At 38.5% G+C, this 16,962-nt stretch overlaps 1 protein-coding gene across 3 annotated transcripts; it reads right to left on the reverse strand.

Moving 5' to 3' along the window:
• Positions 1–956: 956 nt before the first annotated feature.
• On the reverse strand, positions 957–2,419 carry LOC133821171 (protein MOR1-like). Of its 3 annotated transcripts, XR_009887352.1 has the most exons (6): positions 2,350–2,419; positions 2,104–2,183; positions 1,852–2,029; positions 1,686–1,750; positions 1,226–1,603; positions 958–1,099 (listed from the first exon to the last, which is right to left on the reverse strand). XR_009887352.1 is itself a non-coding variant. In XM_062253636.1 (5 exons), the coding sequence occupies exons 1-5, from the start codon at positions 2,386–2,388 to the stop codon at positions 1,561–1,563; spliced, it is 405 nt and encodes a 134-aa protein (XP_062109620.1). In that variant the 5' UTR covers positions 2,389–2,419; the 3' UTR covers positions 957–1,560. The 3 variants fall into 3 exon arrangements, 1 of the variants encoding a protein (XP_062109620.1); XM_062253636.1 differs by having other exon boundaries at positions 957–1,603; XR_009887353.1 differs by having other exon boundaries at positions 1,226–1,750.
• Between the last annotated feature and the right edge of the window lie 14,543 nt (positions 2,420–16,962).

Consider the following 16,962-nt stretch of genomic DNA (forward strand, 5'->3'; position numbering starts at 1 on the left):
CAAACACTCAAATGCAAAGAATTTATGTCATCTAATCTCTAATAAAAAAAAAAATTAAACCAAAAACATAGTAAGGAATCCTATGACAATACTATATTCTGAATTAAAGAACTACAGCGTAGGATAAAGATATACTTGCCTTCCACAATGTTAGCTAGACTTAAGCACCCAGCTGTATGCATTGCCTGAAGACTTTGATTTAGTGCCTCAGTAGAGGCAGGTTTTTTCTCTTTCAATTTTTCCTTTATAAAAAAAATAAGAGAGAGATAAATCAAAGGAGTTAGATAAATGCAATAAACCAATATCCCTTCTTCAATCTTTATTAAATTATTTCTAAGAAAAATCTGAGATAAACCAGATCAAAATATATATTAAAAGTAAAATTGAATAAAAAAAACACTTTATATACAAATCAAAGCTACGATTAACATCATTTGAACTTCTAAAAAAGAATCTACTCGTATGACTAAGTGCACTTTTATTAATAAGAAAAATGAATGTACAAGTCAAAATCCAAAAAAAAATACCACCATGCTCAGTTGTAAGTAACTGGCAAAAAGTAAATGAACACTTGAACAGCTTGGTTACATTCAAACAGTCTGTTTGCATTTTAAGTTGATATAATATTATTTTTTTAGCTAGCAAAAAATGAACATACCAGTAAAACTGGCAATAGGAAGCATGAACTTGCAGAGAAATTAGTTCTTAAACCCCGAGCAAGATTGCCAATATCTTGAATTGCCTCGACTGCTATAGCGATATTAACATCTGTTATGAGCTGTACAGAAAAAGAATTAAATGATTTTTATTCATCAACTCAAAAAGCAAGTATAAACTTATAACAGAAGTAAGAATATAAAGCATGAAGTTAAAACTTAATGGAGCAGATTGAACACTTAACTATGCAATATTAAAAAAATCCTTGGCAATAGATAGAGGTATAAACGATGCAAACGAAATACCCAAACATAAAAAGACAATGTACCTTTTTTAGTGTCCGACAGATTTTTGAGAAATCACTGGGTGCTATTCTTTTTGTTGAAGCAAGCTTGGTTAGCTCTGCAACAGCCTCTTTCCGTTCTGACCACTTGGTTGCTTTCTGTGACATAAGGCACAAGATGTTAATAGCAGTACAGGAACATCAAAACCAAATATTCCTAAATTAAATCACTACAACCAAAAAAAAAACTGAACTAGTTTGACGGAGAGAAGAAAGAAGACTGACCACTCCATCCCAAAATCCAGACTTCTCCAAAGGAGCCAATATATCAACAGGATCAATGAGCTCATACTCATTTATTTCCTGAGGAGCTGACAATTAAAATATGTTAAACTATGCATAAACAGGAGAGCTAAATAACCAACATCTCTGCAGTAAAAAAACTAATAAAATATAACACTAAAGTGTCAAACTCCTACAATGGTAATCACTTGTTACCCGCTGATAGAACACCTACTTGTCGTCATTTAATATCAACCAAGAAAAAGAATAATCTAATAGACTATGTGTATTACACACCATCAGATGTAGATTCCTCAGATGGGCCAGCACCCACAACTTCAGATACAACCTCCTTTTTCTGGCTCCTTGTCTTGCTCAGACCTGAAGACATCAATACCAACTAGGTTAAGAAAAATAAAAACAGCAAGCAGATCAAACAGCTAATGAAAAAATGAATTTTCACCTTATTTTGCGACATGGCCTAGCTGCCCCTGTTACATTCACCAGCTCGGCTTCCAATTCTTTTTTCTTCAAAAAATAAAAAATAATAAATAAGTCATTACTTCCAAGGATCAGGGAGCAACAAAAAATTCCATACGCAAAGCCGTACATGTAAGAAGTTATCATACCATTGTATCCCTCATTTTCTCAAATAATATTGATTTTACAGGATCCTTTCCAATCCATCGACAAAGCTCAAGAGTAAGTCCTTTAGAAGATGCACGAACATTTTGATCTTGATGGTCAAATAGCTCAGGCAACATCTTTAATATCCTCTTTGGAGGCACAACTTTTGCTCCAAACTCACTATCAAACCAAACATGCAGATTAGATAAAGAAGTACAAGAAGCATTTCCCACAAAATTAAACTCAATACAAACCTTAAGGCTTGAAACATGACATCAATTGCGGGTACAACAGCTTTAGCAACTTTGGCTTTTATCGCCTTCTCCATTGCATCCTGCAACAAACACACCATACTAAATATCCCAGAAAATCATAGCAGAAAAAAGATGAAGTTTCAGAGAGCACAATATAAGTTAAAAAAAACATATTCAACCATACAATACACCAGCATTACTGTATGAATGAAAAAGAAAAGACAGAAAATATAAGAAACGACATACCAAGAAAGGCTCTACAGCCTCCAATTCAATCCAAAGCATAAAGATGGCCTAGGCCTTCTCCACCGTCTTAGGCCTACTGGTGAGACATTTCGCCACAATCGCGTCACATACTTATTTGCCATACCTATACACAACAAAGCACAATGTCTTGGCCGCACACAGGGAAGAGGAGAAGAGCTGGCCTCCGGTGACGTTGTTCGCCTCTGGTGTCGTGTGAGGATTTGGGCCCGCGTGGTCGAAGCTTCGACGGGCTCTGAAGATCCCTAGCCGGCGCGTGTAGGGGAAGGTAGCGGTCAGTCTCCACAAAGACAAAGGTGAGAGAGAAAGAGTGAAGGAGAGAGGTCTGGTGGGAGAAAGAGATCTGAGAGAAAGGAGAGAGAATGATGAGGAAAAAGGAGAAGGAATTGAAGGAAATGAATTGGCCCCAAATGAAATGAAAAAAAAAGCTAAGTGGTGGGATGGTTTTATTATTACCGCCCTTTTTTTCCCTTTTTTCATAAAGTGCCCACTTTAGCATAACACTTTTTTATTAGTATTATATTCATGTGTTATGGAAATGGGTATTTGGTGTAGTAATTGATTCGACGAATAATGAATTTCAAATTTATAAAACTAAAGAAATAAAACAATGAAATAGAACAATAGAGAACTCAATACTAAACATTAATTCAAGGGAATATGAATTAGGGTTATTAACTTTATCAAATATCCACCTATGTCTCTCTAATGTGAATTTAAGAATTCTTATCTCTATTGTGATAACAAATTACAATTGTAAATTATATTCTTACTAGGACTTATAATTCTCTACAATAAGAAATCTCCTACATCTCTGTGGTAAACTAAGATATTGCAGGCATTAAACACATAATCTCTAAGCTACACAAATCATATAGGTACTCTCGCCAATATAAATATACGATTATTTGACTATAGAATATTTATCATTCACTTCTCAGATCTCATGTTAAATCATCATAATGTTTCAAGAGAATCTATTAACACCCTAAATAAGAAAATTAGTCCGTGCTAAACATAATCAAATCTATAAACTAAATATAAACATCACTACAAAAGAAAGTAAAAGAAGAAGAAGAAAAAGAATGATAGAACTAGTTAATCTCAAAGCTTTTGCCTCCACAGAGTGTTCCTTAAGTCTCTCCTTAGGGTTCCCCCCTTTAAAAATCGTCATCATATTACTTATATAGATGTTTGTGTTTTTAATGTGAAATTCCACTTTTTCCCTTCATAAAATGCCTTGATTCTCACTCTGACCTCCTAAAGCGTCACGACCCAATAATGAAGTGTCGCGACCCATGTCTAAGAATCAAATTCTCTCTCGTCTCTACATCGTCCAGCGCCGCGACTCTAATGTAGGTGCGCCGCGGCTCAAATTCATCAATCAATAGCGTCGTGGCTCCAAAAGGTTGCGCCACGGCCCTCGACTTCTCAAGATTTGGCGTCTCTGTCTAATCGCAGTGTCGCGGCTCTAATGCTCAGCGTCGCGGCTCAAATGCCTTTTTTCACTAAATCAGATCTTTTTGAGGCCAAACACTGTCATTTATCAATTTTTCCATAAATCCTAAAATATTATCAAACACAGGCAAAAAAATCATCATACTATACAAACATAACTAAATAAGCTCAAAAATTCCCTAAAACAACTCTCTAACACACTACATAAACTACTCAATCATATTCCAATAATGCCCTCCTGGCCCCCTAATCAAGGTACTAAGCCTTATTAGGAATTTTGGGATGTTACAATATGCGTCCATAAATGACATGACATCATGTCCCGAAGTTGCATCCATGAGCTGGTCAATTCGAGGCAATGGAAAACAGTCTTTTGGACACACTTTATTCAACTCAAAATAATCAATACATGTTCTCCATTTCCCATTTGGTTTGGGAACCAACACCAGTTAACAATCCAATCTGGCTAGAAAGCATCTCTTATGAAAAGGTTAGCTTTCAACATATCCACTTCCTCTTTTAGGGCTTGCTTCCTTTCATCATCACGAAGCATTTTTTTTTCCTATTTCTGAGGGAAGTTTTTATCTATGCTTAAAATGTGACTTATTATGTTAGGACTAATCCCAATCATATCTGCATGGGACCAAGCGAAAACATCTTTGTTTTCTTTCAAGAAGCGTGTCAATTGTTATTTCGCCTCTTTAACAAGATTATTTCCAATTTTTACCACTTTAGTTGTGTTCTTCTCGTCGAGCTGGACATCTTCAAGCTCCTCACTTAGCTCAAGCTCATATCGATCCTCGCCTAATTTGGGGTTGATTTCATATTCGACCTTAAAAACTCTTTCTTCTATTTCCTCGATCACAAATAGTGTTTGGGCGCTGGATTTCCCCTTTCCTCTCATAGAAATGCTATAACATTCTCAAGCTGCTAACTGGTCTCCTTTCAATGTCCCAATTCCACTTGGTGTCAAGAATTTGAGTGCCAAGTGCCTCATGGATGTTGCTACCCCCAGCCCAATCAGGGTTGGTCGCTCGAGAAAAACATTGTAGGCAGATGGTCTATCCACCACTATGAACTCAAACATCCTAGTGATCGAGATTGGACACTGCCCTAGAGTTACAGGAGCTCAATAGCTCTTATGTTGGCTATCCCTTCTCCTAAAAATTCATATAGGGTAGTTTCATGTGCTTGTAGTGTCCCAGAATATTTACTTAACTAGCTAGATATTAGTAGTAGTTAGTATTAGTAAGTAGTATGTTCGTTACCGTGGATTTTGGTTCAAGTCGGGACTTAGTTGGACACTCATAGCAACAGTTATAGATTCTATACGTTTAACCTATAGTTTAAGAATATTAATTATAGCATAAGGTTTGATTAATATTGCTAGTCATAGATATATATTTATTATAACCTATGGTTTAGATCGAGCTAATAAGAGTGTAACACTTGTCATAATCATGATTATTAAAGAATTAAGTATTTTGATGAATAGTTTTAATAAAAGAAAGATCTAGAAGCTCTAGAACCTTCCAGCAACTGTTAGGATCGTATTATGACTCAGTCAAAGTTGTTTATCCAATTTAAATTATGTTGAAAAAGTGCAAATACGTGATTAGTATATCAACGTATCCCGATATATCGCAGCTTAGGGGTCGATATATCGCCTACGGAAGATACGGAAAACACGTCGACTTTGCACGAACAATCGAACGAGGCTCGGGAATACAGGGGGAGGCGATATATCGGCTCCATATATATATTTTTGAAAGTTTGATTTTTGAATTTTAAAAATTACCCTTAACCACTTAGACCTGCCTTTGAATGATTTTGACCAAGTTCTGGGCGTCAGTTGAACGAAAATTCAAATATTTTTCGTTTTATAATCATTTATTTATTCAAATTAAAAGGGGTTAGTTTCACTCCTTGAACTCTATAAATAGTACTAGTGCTCAGCCATTTTCTTCATTCTTCAAGCATTTGATGGAGCCTCCAAGGTGCTAGTGTTACTATAGAGAGATACACTTGGGTTTTGGGTTAAAGATTTATCATTCTATGATTTTATAAACACTTGGGAAGTGAGAAATAGTGTGATTTTTGTATTGAGTTTTAGACCAATCCATAAGTTCATTCAAGGTATTCCTATTCCTAAGTTCAGTTCTATATGGTTCTTAAGTTTTCTTTATTTAGATCCTAACTCTTGTTTATGATTCTTGATTAGGTATATAAGTTCTGAAACTTAAGTTTCTTCTTGGTAAGTTTCTTTTTGGATGGTTTAGTATTCTTTTTCATCTCTTTTCATTAGAGATTCTCACCATTTTACTGTTGGTTTATAGGAGTTTCTAATCCCGTTCTTGTTCGCAAATATCTCGGCTTTTGGTAAGGAAAATAGGATAGATTTTATGTTCTTATATGTTATGATATGTATATGTATAGTATGTTTTATAGTCCTTGGCCATATGACTTGTTTAGTTAGCAAACCCCAATAATTTATGGGCATATGACTTGCTTAGATAGCAAGCCCCACAAATTTATGGGCATATGACTTCCTTAGCTAATAAGCCCCAAGAAGTATGATGGCCATTGTAGCCCTATATGATATATGTTTTATAGTATATGTTTATGTTATAGTCTTATGATGTATGTTTTAATAGATTTTCCTTGTTGGGCATTAGGCTCACTCCTTTATTTTTAGTGTGATGCAGGAAAATAGATATGGAGGCGGAAGGATTCTTGGTAGCTTGGCTTGTGTGTTGAGGATGAATGGAATGAATGGGTTGCGGGTCGATCGAGGATGATGTTTATTTTAGTCTTTTGAATTATGTTTCTTTTGAAATTCCGCATTTAGTTTTTGAGCAATTGATTTAAAGTTATGTTTTATGTTTTATTAAACAATGGGTACCCATGCCATATTACTTTTTAAATTTATAATTTTATGTTATTGATACAATATTTATTTTGGAGTTTTAATAAAGTTATGATTATTTCTTATGTATGTTTTCTCAAAAATAGTAGCTATGTCTAGTAGTTTTAATGGTCCAAGGTCTTAGAAACAGTTGGGTCATTGCAGTGCTTTTAAATCTCGAAACCGATAGACCCATTTTTCCAATGTCATTTTATATAGGATATTCACTGAGCTCCCGTTATCAATCAGTACTTGGTGAACCCTCTTATTGGCGAGCTGGATAGTTAAGACTAATGGGTCATTATGGAGGAACTGTACATAAGAGGCATCTTCTTCTGTAAAAGTTATTTGGTTGGGATTCAACCCTTTGTTGGTATGGAACTCGGGGCTTTGGAAAATAGGGTGATCCATCTTCAGTTTTCAGCTCTTGTACATAACTCTTCTGAGCATTCCTGCTCATTCCAACTATATGCAGCCCTCCGGAGATGGTTATTATATTTTCTCCATCAATCAGAGGTGGCCAATCATCTTCTCGAACAGGGGGTACTGCAACCTAAGGTGGTGGGGCGGGTTGGGTTGGTGCCACTCTTTGGTTGTGTGGAGCCTGCCCCTAGTTATTGTCTCTGTTTTGGACATACTACCCGAGGTAACCTGTAACATCCTACTAATCCAACACCATTACACTGTGTTTTAAATAGTTCATAACTCGCTAAACGAGTCATTCGGACTTAAAAAGTGTAATTAACACTAACTCAAGGATTATGTATTAAATTTTTTGGTCAAACAGTAATCATTTCATTAAAAGGTTTAAGTTTGGACACGGGATCCCAAAAAGAGTTTATAAACTGATACAGATACAAAATAGATACAAAAGGTCGGCCTAGGTGACAAAATTAGGGTTCAACCCTAGTTCCAGCAAGTTATCTTAGCTGTGGTGGTCGAGCAGGCCGCATATGTACACTCCGCCTCTGAAGCTCTCCAACTAATGGCTGGCCCAGCTTTTCCTTGCCACTACCTATATCACATAGCACCAGTGAGACAGGGCTCAACAAGAAAACATAAACATGCTCATAAACAGTTATTCAACAGACTACATATCATAAATAGCATGCCAAGCAGTTATAACCAATACGCAGGCATGCATTCAATCTATTTAAGAGGCCATAGAGCCACACAGGTTCCCATTGCACTATTCCCTTTGGAAACGGCTATAGAGCCGGTCAAGCATGAACCACGCTCTATGTTCCAAGCGGCTATAGAGTCGTGCAAGCATATATCACACTTCTGGGTTGGCCCAACCATAACGGCTTGTGTTCTGCACACTATTGCCTATCATGTCTTATAAGCACAGCTTTTCAATCAGATACAAATAGATAAGCATTTATCACTTAATACAGATATGTACAATGCAATTCAATTGTTTAATCAAACATTTCAAGCATGGTTATAACCATGTTCCATAATCGGGGCTCAAGCCCTAATCTCAGTCCAGGTGCAGTTTTCTTAAGTCCTGAGAAAACTAGGTACGACAACCCTGAGTGCGATCCTTTCCTCCCGAGCCTAGAGGTACACCTTAGTCACAACCATAATAAGGAATATTTATCAAAAACTGAACCAATAAGGCTTCTGGACCAAGTCCTAGCCTTTGGGGCCTTGAATTCTACTACCAGGTAGTAGAATCATTCCCAAGCCCTTTGATTCGGATTTCCAAAACCCTAAGCCACATATTCCAAATTTCTCTTTTTTGAGCCGCGACGCCTCCCAGCTACGTTGCGGCCCCACACTAGGCCGAGGTGCCAGCCTAAATTCTTAGGCAATTTGCGCCGCAGCGGCCACCACTAAGGGTTGCAGCGCCTAACTGGGCAGAGATCCCACTCACAATTTCCTCACATTTTGAGTCACAAAGCTGCCCACTAAGGGTCGCAGCACCAAGGTAGTCCGAGGCATCTCCAGCCTCAAAGATGTTCAAGCAGGTCGCGACGCTCATACTCAAGTGACGCAGAGCTACCCTGGAAACCCAGAAAAACCATCGATTTTCCAAAATGGCAACTTTCCAAATCCGACCTAAAACTAAGTTTTAATTAGAATTGACCACAAAAGTGGTCCCAACAACACAAATACATAGTAAACAACAACTCAAAGCTTCCAAAACACTCCCCAAAACCCAAAATTCAAGAACTCCCCAAGAACTCAAAAAGGAAACTCAAAACTTATAGAAATAGACAGAGAAAAGCTTAGCCCTGCTATCGACGAAATTCCCAGTAGAATTCCCACACTAAAAAGTCTCCAATCCCTCCAAGAATTGCTTCGAAATTCAAAGTTCAAGAGCTCTCTTCGAGGATCAAAAAGACACTTCCAAATGAAAGAGAAAGAGAGAAAACAAGAGAAAGATAGAGAGAGAGAGAGAGAGAGAGAGAGAGAAAGAAAGAAAGAAAGAGAGAAAAAAACTTGAGTTAATCAACTTAGCAATTAGGCTATTCCAGTAAAAGGGTCCAAAAAGACCAAAATGCCCTCACCTACTAAGTCATTTCCTTTAAGCCCCCAAGGCCAAAAATGGCGTTCGACACTCTAATCCCACTAAACCTCAATTTCACTTATAATTCCCAATTAATTCCACCATTCACGAAATACTACAATTTCCCCCAAATACGAATCATACTCCAATGAGTCTCGGTAACTCACCAAATTACCAAAATACCCCTTGGCTCACCCCAAGCAGAATATTAATCTCTATTGTGACTATACCACTACTTTGCTCAAAAGGACCAACTCCTGCCGAATATCTCAAATATATCCACATAATAAAGTGGTCTCAGTCATATAACACAATATACTCACAATTATGCCCAAAGCGGGCCAAAATTACAAATATGCCCATTTAAATGAAAGTGGGCCTTGTATGCACATGTAATACACTTAAACATGCATAATCAGTCATAACATAATATAACTCATGCAATTCACATAATCACATAGATATTCAATTAAATCATATAATATTCCAATAATGTTGTAACACCCTGGTTAACCAAGACTGTTACACTCTGTGTTTAAAATGGTGCTTAACTCGTTAAGAGAGTCATTTGGACTTAAATGTGTAATTAAAGACCAAGTCAATGTTAGGTATTAAAAAGGTTGGTCAACAAAATGATTATTTTTCATTAAAATATTAAGTTTATACATGGGATCCCAAAATTGGTTACAGACTTATAGAAGACAAATAGAATACAACTTAGCCGTCCTAAGCGGCAAATCAAAGTCCAACCCTAGTTCCTCTTAGGCTATCTCAGTCGTGGCAATCAAATAGGCTGCATATGTACACACTACCTTTGAATCTCTCCAACTCATGGTTGGTCCAGCTATCCATTTCCCTTACCTGCACCACGTAGCACCCATGAGCCAAGGCTCAACAAGAAAACTTAAATCAACATGAACAAGTAAGAAACAGTATAAAAGTAGTAAACACAAACCAATAAATTCAATCAATAACAGAATATAAGCAACCATCTTAACAATAACATTTAGCTCAATTAAATGCATAACCTAATCTCATCAATCAGTATAAATATTTAAGTGCAAACCACACTTCTGTTTATTGTATAACGTTCAGGCTTGGCGCCCTTAGGTCGAGTCCTCTGGTTTTAAAGCCAACCCCAGCACCCTTAGGCCGGGCTATGTTCCACACGCTTGCTATCGGCCCCCGGCACCCTTAGGCTGACCTTTAAACATGTATAATCACAAATGCACATTACAAAACAAGTAGTCAAAGGCAGCGTATACAAGCATGCCTATCAAGATATTCTCATATACGGATATGTTCACATTCATAACATATTCATTAACAGGGGTCTAAGTCTCATTCACAACTCGGGTGTAGTTTTCTTACCTCAAGTCTCGAGCAGCTAGCGTATGGCAGCCCCGAGCATGATCCCTATCCCTGAGCGCTTGCGGTATAACCTAGTCACAACATATTAATAAATACCCATTAAAACCTAAACCGATTACAACCTTCAAAATAACATACTAGCCTCCGAGACCTCAAATTCTACTAAAATGGGTGGTAGAATCCTTCCTGAGCACTTAGGTTTGAGTTCCCAAGCTTAAAGATCTATTTTGGCTACTTTCTTCAATTATGGTCGCAGCCCAGCCCCCTAGGGTCGCGGTGTACTACAGGTCAGAGAGCCCCGAGGCTCTCTTTTGGGGGACACGGGCTGCGACGCACCTTGCCTGAGCCACGGTGCCTGGGCAAGATCAGGGACCCCACAAGCCTTCTCACGCACACGGGCCACAGTGCCTGAAGAACAGGGCCGCGGATCGAGCCCAAAAACCCAGAATTCCCAGCATTTCCCCTGCATTACCTCTGAGATAAACCCACCAAAATTCATCCTAGACATAAACTAAAGCCATAATTAAGCCTCTCAAGCATTCCCAAATACCATAAACAACACAACCACACTAATAGCTAAGCCAAAACTCCATCACAACCCAAAATTCAAACTTTGAGTTTGAACAACTCAACATCTCAAAAGCTAAACTTGAAATTCATTTAATCAGAGTTTGAAGCTTACCTCAGGTGAGTGGTCAGGAATCCTAAGCTGAATTTGAACAATCCTAGCCTCAACTCCTTCAATTCCTCAGCTTCCACGTCAAAAATTCTCAAGAGCCCCCAAGCACTTCAAAAGGGAAGAGAGAACCAACTAGAAAGAGAGAGGGAGAGGCTGAGAGTATGTTGTATGTCCTAAAGGTTCTCTGTAATGCCCTAAAATCCCTAAAGCGGTTTAGTGGTTAGATTAGTAGGTCGGGAGGGCCATAATTTATTTATTATGCCATTAAATGATTATGTGCATGTTTATGTGAATTATATTATAATATGATGTTAAATGCATGCATATGGGTCCACATTTAATTATAGGGGCATTTTGGTAATTTGGCCCGTTGAGGGCGTAATTGTGTATTTTCATGCATGTTGGTGAACCATTGTTAAGGTCACATAATAATGTGGATTTGTTCGAGCCATTTGGCATGAGACGATCTTTGAGTGCAAGTTAGTAGTTTGGTCATAACGGGATTAAGTTCGGGGCTCGGGGTGAGTCTCGGGGTATTTGGTGATTAGAGCGTTGCTAGGAATTAAAGGGTAATGGGATATGAATTATTGTTATTTGAGAATTTTGAGAATAACGGGAATTGGAGGGTGTTAATTATGATTAACGAAATAGGCGGGAAAGGATGGTTTTACCCTTGGGAGCCTTTAGAAAACTTTAAATGACCTAGGGGCAATTTAGTCTTTTCACCCCCAGGATATGTTTAAGCCATTGAAAGCTGTGGAAGGTTAGCCAAAACAAAGTATCAAAGCTTCCTCTTGTACATCATTTTCTTCTCCTTTTTCCTTTGGATTTTTGAGCATTTTTGAGGATTCAAGCTAGGGAAGTGGATCTTGAGGGCTTAGGATTGTGTTCCACCATTGAAGAGGATCCTAAACTGAGCTTGAGGTAAGGTTCTAGCCATTAAAACTCTAGCTTTGCTCTGTTTTTGTTTTGAAATTCAGCTTGGATTTCTAGGTTGGTTAAAGGGAATTGATGGGAGTTTTTGGCTAGGGTTACTTGGGTTGTGATGCCTAGGACATGTGTAGATGGTTTTTGGGATAAATTGGGACTTAAAATGAGGTTTGGAAGCTTTTGGTTTAGGTTGGAAATGGTGGAGTATAAGGGGGAAAGATTCATAAAAAACTGGCTAGTTGTAGCACTACAGCGCCCACAAGGGGGCGCTACAGCGCTACTCAAGGGGATTCTTTTCTGCTTAGAGTGCTGGGGCGCTAGGAGGGTAGCACTACAGCACTACCCTGCTCTTTCAGAATCCTATTTTGGGCATTTTTAAGGGTTTTTAGCTCAGGCTTTTAATTCCTAAGGCTCGGGATCGAATCTACTCACCGTATGGGTACAATTCGGGGTCCCGAGAGTGAGGTTTAGGTCAAGACCCTTTTATTGTTGATTTTCATTAATGGAGGTTATAATTGGTAATGATTAGGTAACCGCTAAGGAATCAAAAGGTCAATCATTCTCAAGGGTCTTTCTTTTACTATTTCTCCCTTGAACCAAAGGTAAGAAAACTGCACCCCATATGTGACATGCATGGTTATTCATGAGGCATGTTGAGTATTTAAATGTGGACATTGATTGCACAACAAATTCTTAGCAAATCTTGCTCACTTGTGCATGGCATTGACTAATTAGTCATAAATGGCAATGGTGTCAGTATTAACTGTGAAGCTGTGACTCACTTGTCAAGTTCGGCAGTAGTACTGAGCACTAGTCACATGGTATTGACTAATAAGTCAAGAACGATGTTAGCGTGTTTAACGCAAGCCGACAAAGATTAGATCTAATCGCATCTGCATTGAATGACTCATAATGAGCATTAATTCCGGATCGACCTCAAGTTCGATGAAAACTAAAAGCGCTTGTCTAGCCTATGGCTAGTGACTTAGAGCCAGGCCCAGAGGGCCCAAGTGACTGCTTCGTCACATGGCTATGGGTGCTGAGCCCTAGTGACTCACTCATCAGTCACTCATTTGTTTAAGCTAGTGACTTACTCATTAGTCACTCATTTGTTTAAGCTAGTGACTTACTCATTAGTCACTCATTTGTTTAAGCTAGTGACTACCCATCAGTCACTCATCTGGTTTACATTAGTGACTTACTCATCAATCACTAATCTGATTAAGGCTATAAGCCCCATCATGGTTAAACAAAACCTTAAAGTGTTATTCACTCATCTGTTAAGGGCTATAAGCTCTGTATGATTATCATGATCATCATTTGATATTATTTACATGTAGTAATGAGTTTTCTTACTGGGCTTTGGTTCATGGGTGCTATGTGGTGCAGGTGAAGGGAAAGAAAAGCTCACCCAGCCTTGAGTGGAGAGCTTAGGTGGTGATGTGTACATATGCGATCGCTTGACCACCACGGCCAAGGAGTTCTCGGAGGAACTAGGGGGTTAACCCTATTTTTTCCGCATACGTCGGCGGGTTCTAATTTTACACTGTAATGACCATTTTGGATTGTAAATAACTTGTAAACATTTTTATGGGCCCATGAACAGTTTTATGTTTTAAATAAAATATATCCTTTCATTTTGATTGGTTTTTCACCTTAACCAATTAATAATACCTAGATGCACGTTTATAACCAACGAACTCGATTAGCGAGTTAAGCATGGTTCAAAGTTCACAGTAACGGTCTTGGAGTAACAATGGCGTTACATTCCCCTTGGTTCCACACAATTGCAATTGGCTAAGTCACTCTAAGATTGTGTTTATCCCTTGGCCAAAGGACTAAAACACCCCTTAAGCCTACTTTTATCCTTTAATGGCCCCAAGGGCAAAATCGTCATTTGCCACATTTCTCGCTAATCCTCGAGTAGCTCTATAAATTCCCAATCAATCTCAACATGCCTAATTAATCACCAAATAAGTTCTTGTTACCCCATAAATCTCGAATACGCACTAAGTCCCCGAAGTACCCCCAGGCTCACCCCGAGCCGGGTATTTGATCCCGTTGTGACCATTCCGCTAACCCGCTCACTAGGATTGTCTTGGACCACACATCTCCAATATATCCTCATAACACTAGGGTCTCACTCACAATACATACATAATGCAAATATACCCTCAACTGGTCAAAAATTACAAATATTGCCGCTTTGACAGGAATGGGCCCGCATGCATATTTAATACACATAACACATGCACATATATTCATATTACCATATAAACCATTTATATCATATAAGCACACACATGTTCCATTTATTCAACAAATAAATCTGGTTATGCCCTCCAGGCACCATAATTCAAGGCACTTAGCCTTAATAGTGAATTCGGGATGTTACAACTATCCCCTCCTTATTGAAATTTCGTCCTCAAAATTTATTCAAACGTCTTGGGATACTAATCCCACAAATCTGACTATAGCCTCAGAGTCTAGTCCTTTACCTTGTTGTTTCTTGCAACACTCTCACAAGAGTGACAGTCTTAGTCTGTAAGACTTTATCTCATTTATCAAAGATTCCACTGGCTTTTCCTTGCACAGTAAATTCCACTGAAATCCTAGGGTTTCCTCACCCCATCAGCAGTAATACTTAACACCCCTTTCCTTGACATTAGCACCAGTAACACCTTATGAACCACCACCCATACTAGGGTGGGGCTAATCTGTAGGCCCCGGGCCTAGTCCTTAGTAGGATCTCAAATGTCTATTAAATCGGGAGTCAAAACTCCTCTTTCTTTCCCAAAATATCTTATCCATTCTAGTCCACAATACTCGTAGAATTACAAAGTCTCCCATTCTGGAACTCCGCAATCCCATACTGAAATTTGCGAACTCTTATGCCCTTTCAGATAAGCAGACACTCCCGTCCTAACCACCCTAATAACTTCATTGGTCTTGCAGACTACATCTGAACCACAATACTTCCTGTCTCTTATTTCATTACTTGGAACGAGTACATCTCGCTCCCTATCCCGCTGTATCTTATTCAGAGTCACCCTAGCCGTTAACCAGCTTCTACCATCGTGGCTATTCGATCAAGGGACCGTACTTATCTCAATGCCTCAAAAACTTACACATTCAAGGTAAAACTCTTAAAGTCTGGGTCGTTCCTTCAGGTTGTCAGTCTATCTGAAGGTAACGAATAATTCTAAGTCCCAATCTTATACTCATTACCCTCTACAACCCTTTTCCAGAACTTGGGAAATAAAGGGTCTCAGTCTGACACTATCGACTTCGATGTCCCACGGAGACATATGGTCCCCCTTCACCCATACGCATTCTTGTGATACTCGTTCACACGAACCGAAGTACGTTAACCCAATCTGTTGAATCACAACTTTTCGTATCCAATCTTCTTACCTGCAATCTAATGTAATCCATCCTTACGTCCCACATCTATACCCTTATGCCTTCCAATATACAAATTTTAGATCTGAACATCCATTCAAATTTCCTGGAACAAAAATTATAGGGAGGTAGTATAAGACTCATCATAAATCTCCACCTCAACGCCAGGTTCCATCAGATTACTCATCTGATCCTCATATCTTAACCTATTCATGCTAAAATGGTAGGATTCTTAACAATTCCTACAAGATCTTCTCTCTGTACTTCATTGTTCATAGAGGTATATCTGCCAATCATCAACTGCAGATTCTATTTTAGACCCAGTCGTCACCTCGTCTATCTTTACTGTAAAATGTGATGAATTATACAATTGGCACGAACTTTTCCCACTCAAAGTGTTAGCCTCCACATTAGTTTTCTCTAAGTAATAAGGATTCCCATGTGGGTCTTTCACTAGTTCCCACTAATGCCTTTGTCTTATGGTCATTCCCCTTATGAGTGATAAAACGCTTTAACTCTTTATACTAGTGCATGCACTTCTATTCCATAGGTGTCGTCACCACACTCTAACCATGGCTATCTGGCATTACCGTACTTAACGCCCCGCATATAAAATTTGTGTTCTTATTCCTTCATCTACCATGAAGCACGAACAACCACCATTTCCAGTCTATACACGGGCACACCCTAGTCTTCCATGCATCGCACTACAGTTTCATGTTCTAAGCAAGGGCAGTGTCCATCATGTCATCCTCCTGTATCGGTCCATCGCATACAAGTTCTAATACCATGGCATGCTAACCAATCTTTATTCTATCTTCTAAAAGTCTGATATGAAACTATCCATTCAGACCAACTTTAGGTTCTTACATTACCTCAATCTAGGGTATGGCTATCTTCGAAGATGCTTCAAGTAGTAGCTAATGTGTCTTACTGGTCTCACTGTGCCTTTCACTCCCCAAGTGTTCCTTTAGCAATTTCTTTCTGGTTTCTATCTCAATTACCTCATACATGATCCCATCATTTCCCATAACATGACCTTGAATATCCTCTGGAGAAATCAGAACTTACTCCTTCTGGAACCTTGCATGTAACCCTACTTCCTTAGCCTTGGTACTATCCATGAAGTGGTCATTCGCGTTCTGCTTCTAACTGGGAGTAGACCGAAACATCCTTAATCAATATGAATATGACTTTTCCATACCATTTCTATATTCTCTACTTTTCGAACTTACCTGTGTCATTGAAGCATTTGTCAGTTAAGAACCTTTATTGATAATCCATCACATCCTACTTGGTGCAAGAAGTAATTATTGAAATGTCTCTTTCCTTAAT

The sequence above is a fragment of the Humulus lupulus genome, chromosome 3 (genome assembly GCF_963169125.1).
Source record: "Humulus lupulus chromosome 3, drHumLupu1.1, whole genome shotgun sequence".
NCBI lineage: Eukaryota > Viridiplantae > Streptophyta > Magnoliopsida > Rosales > Cannabaceae > Humulus > Humulus lupulus.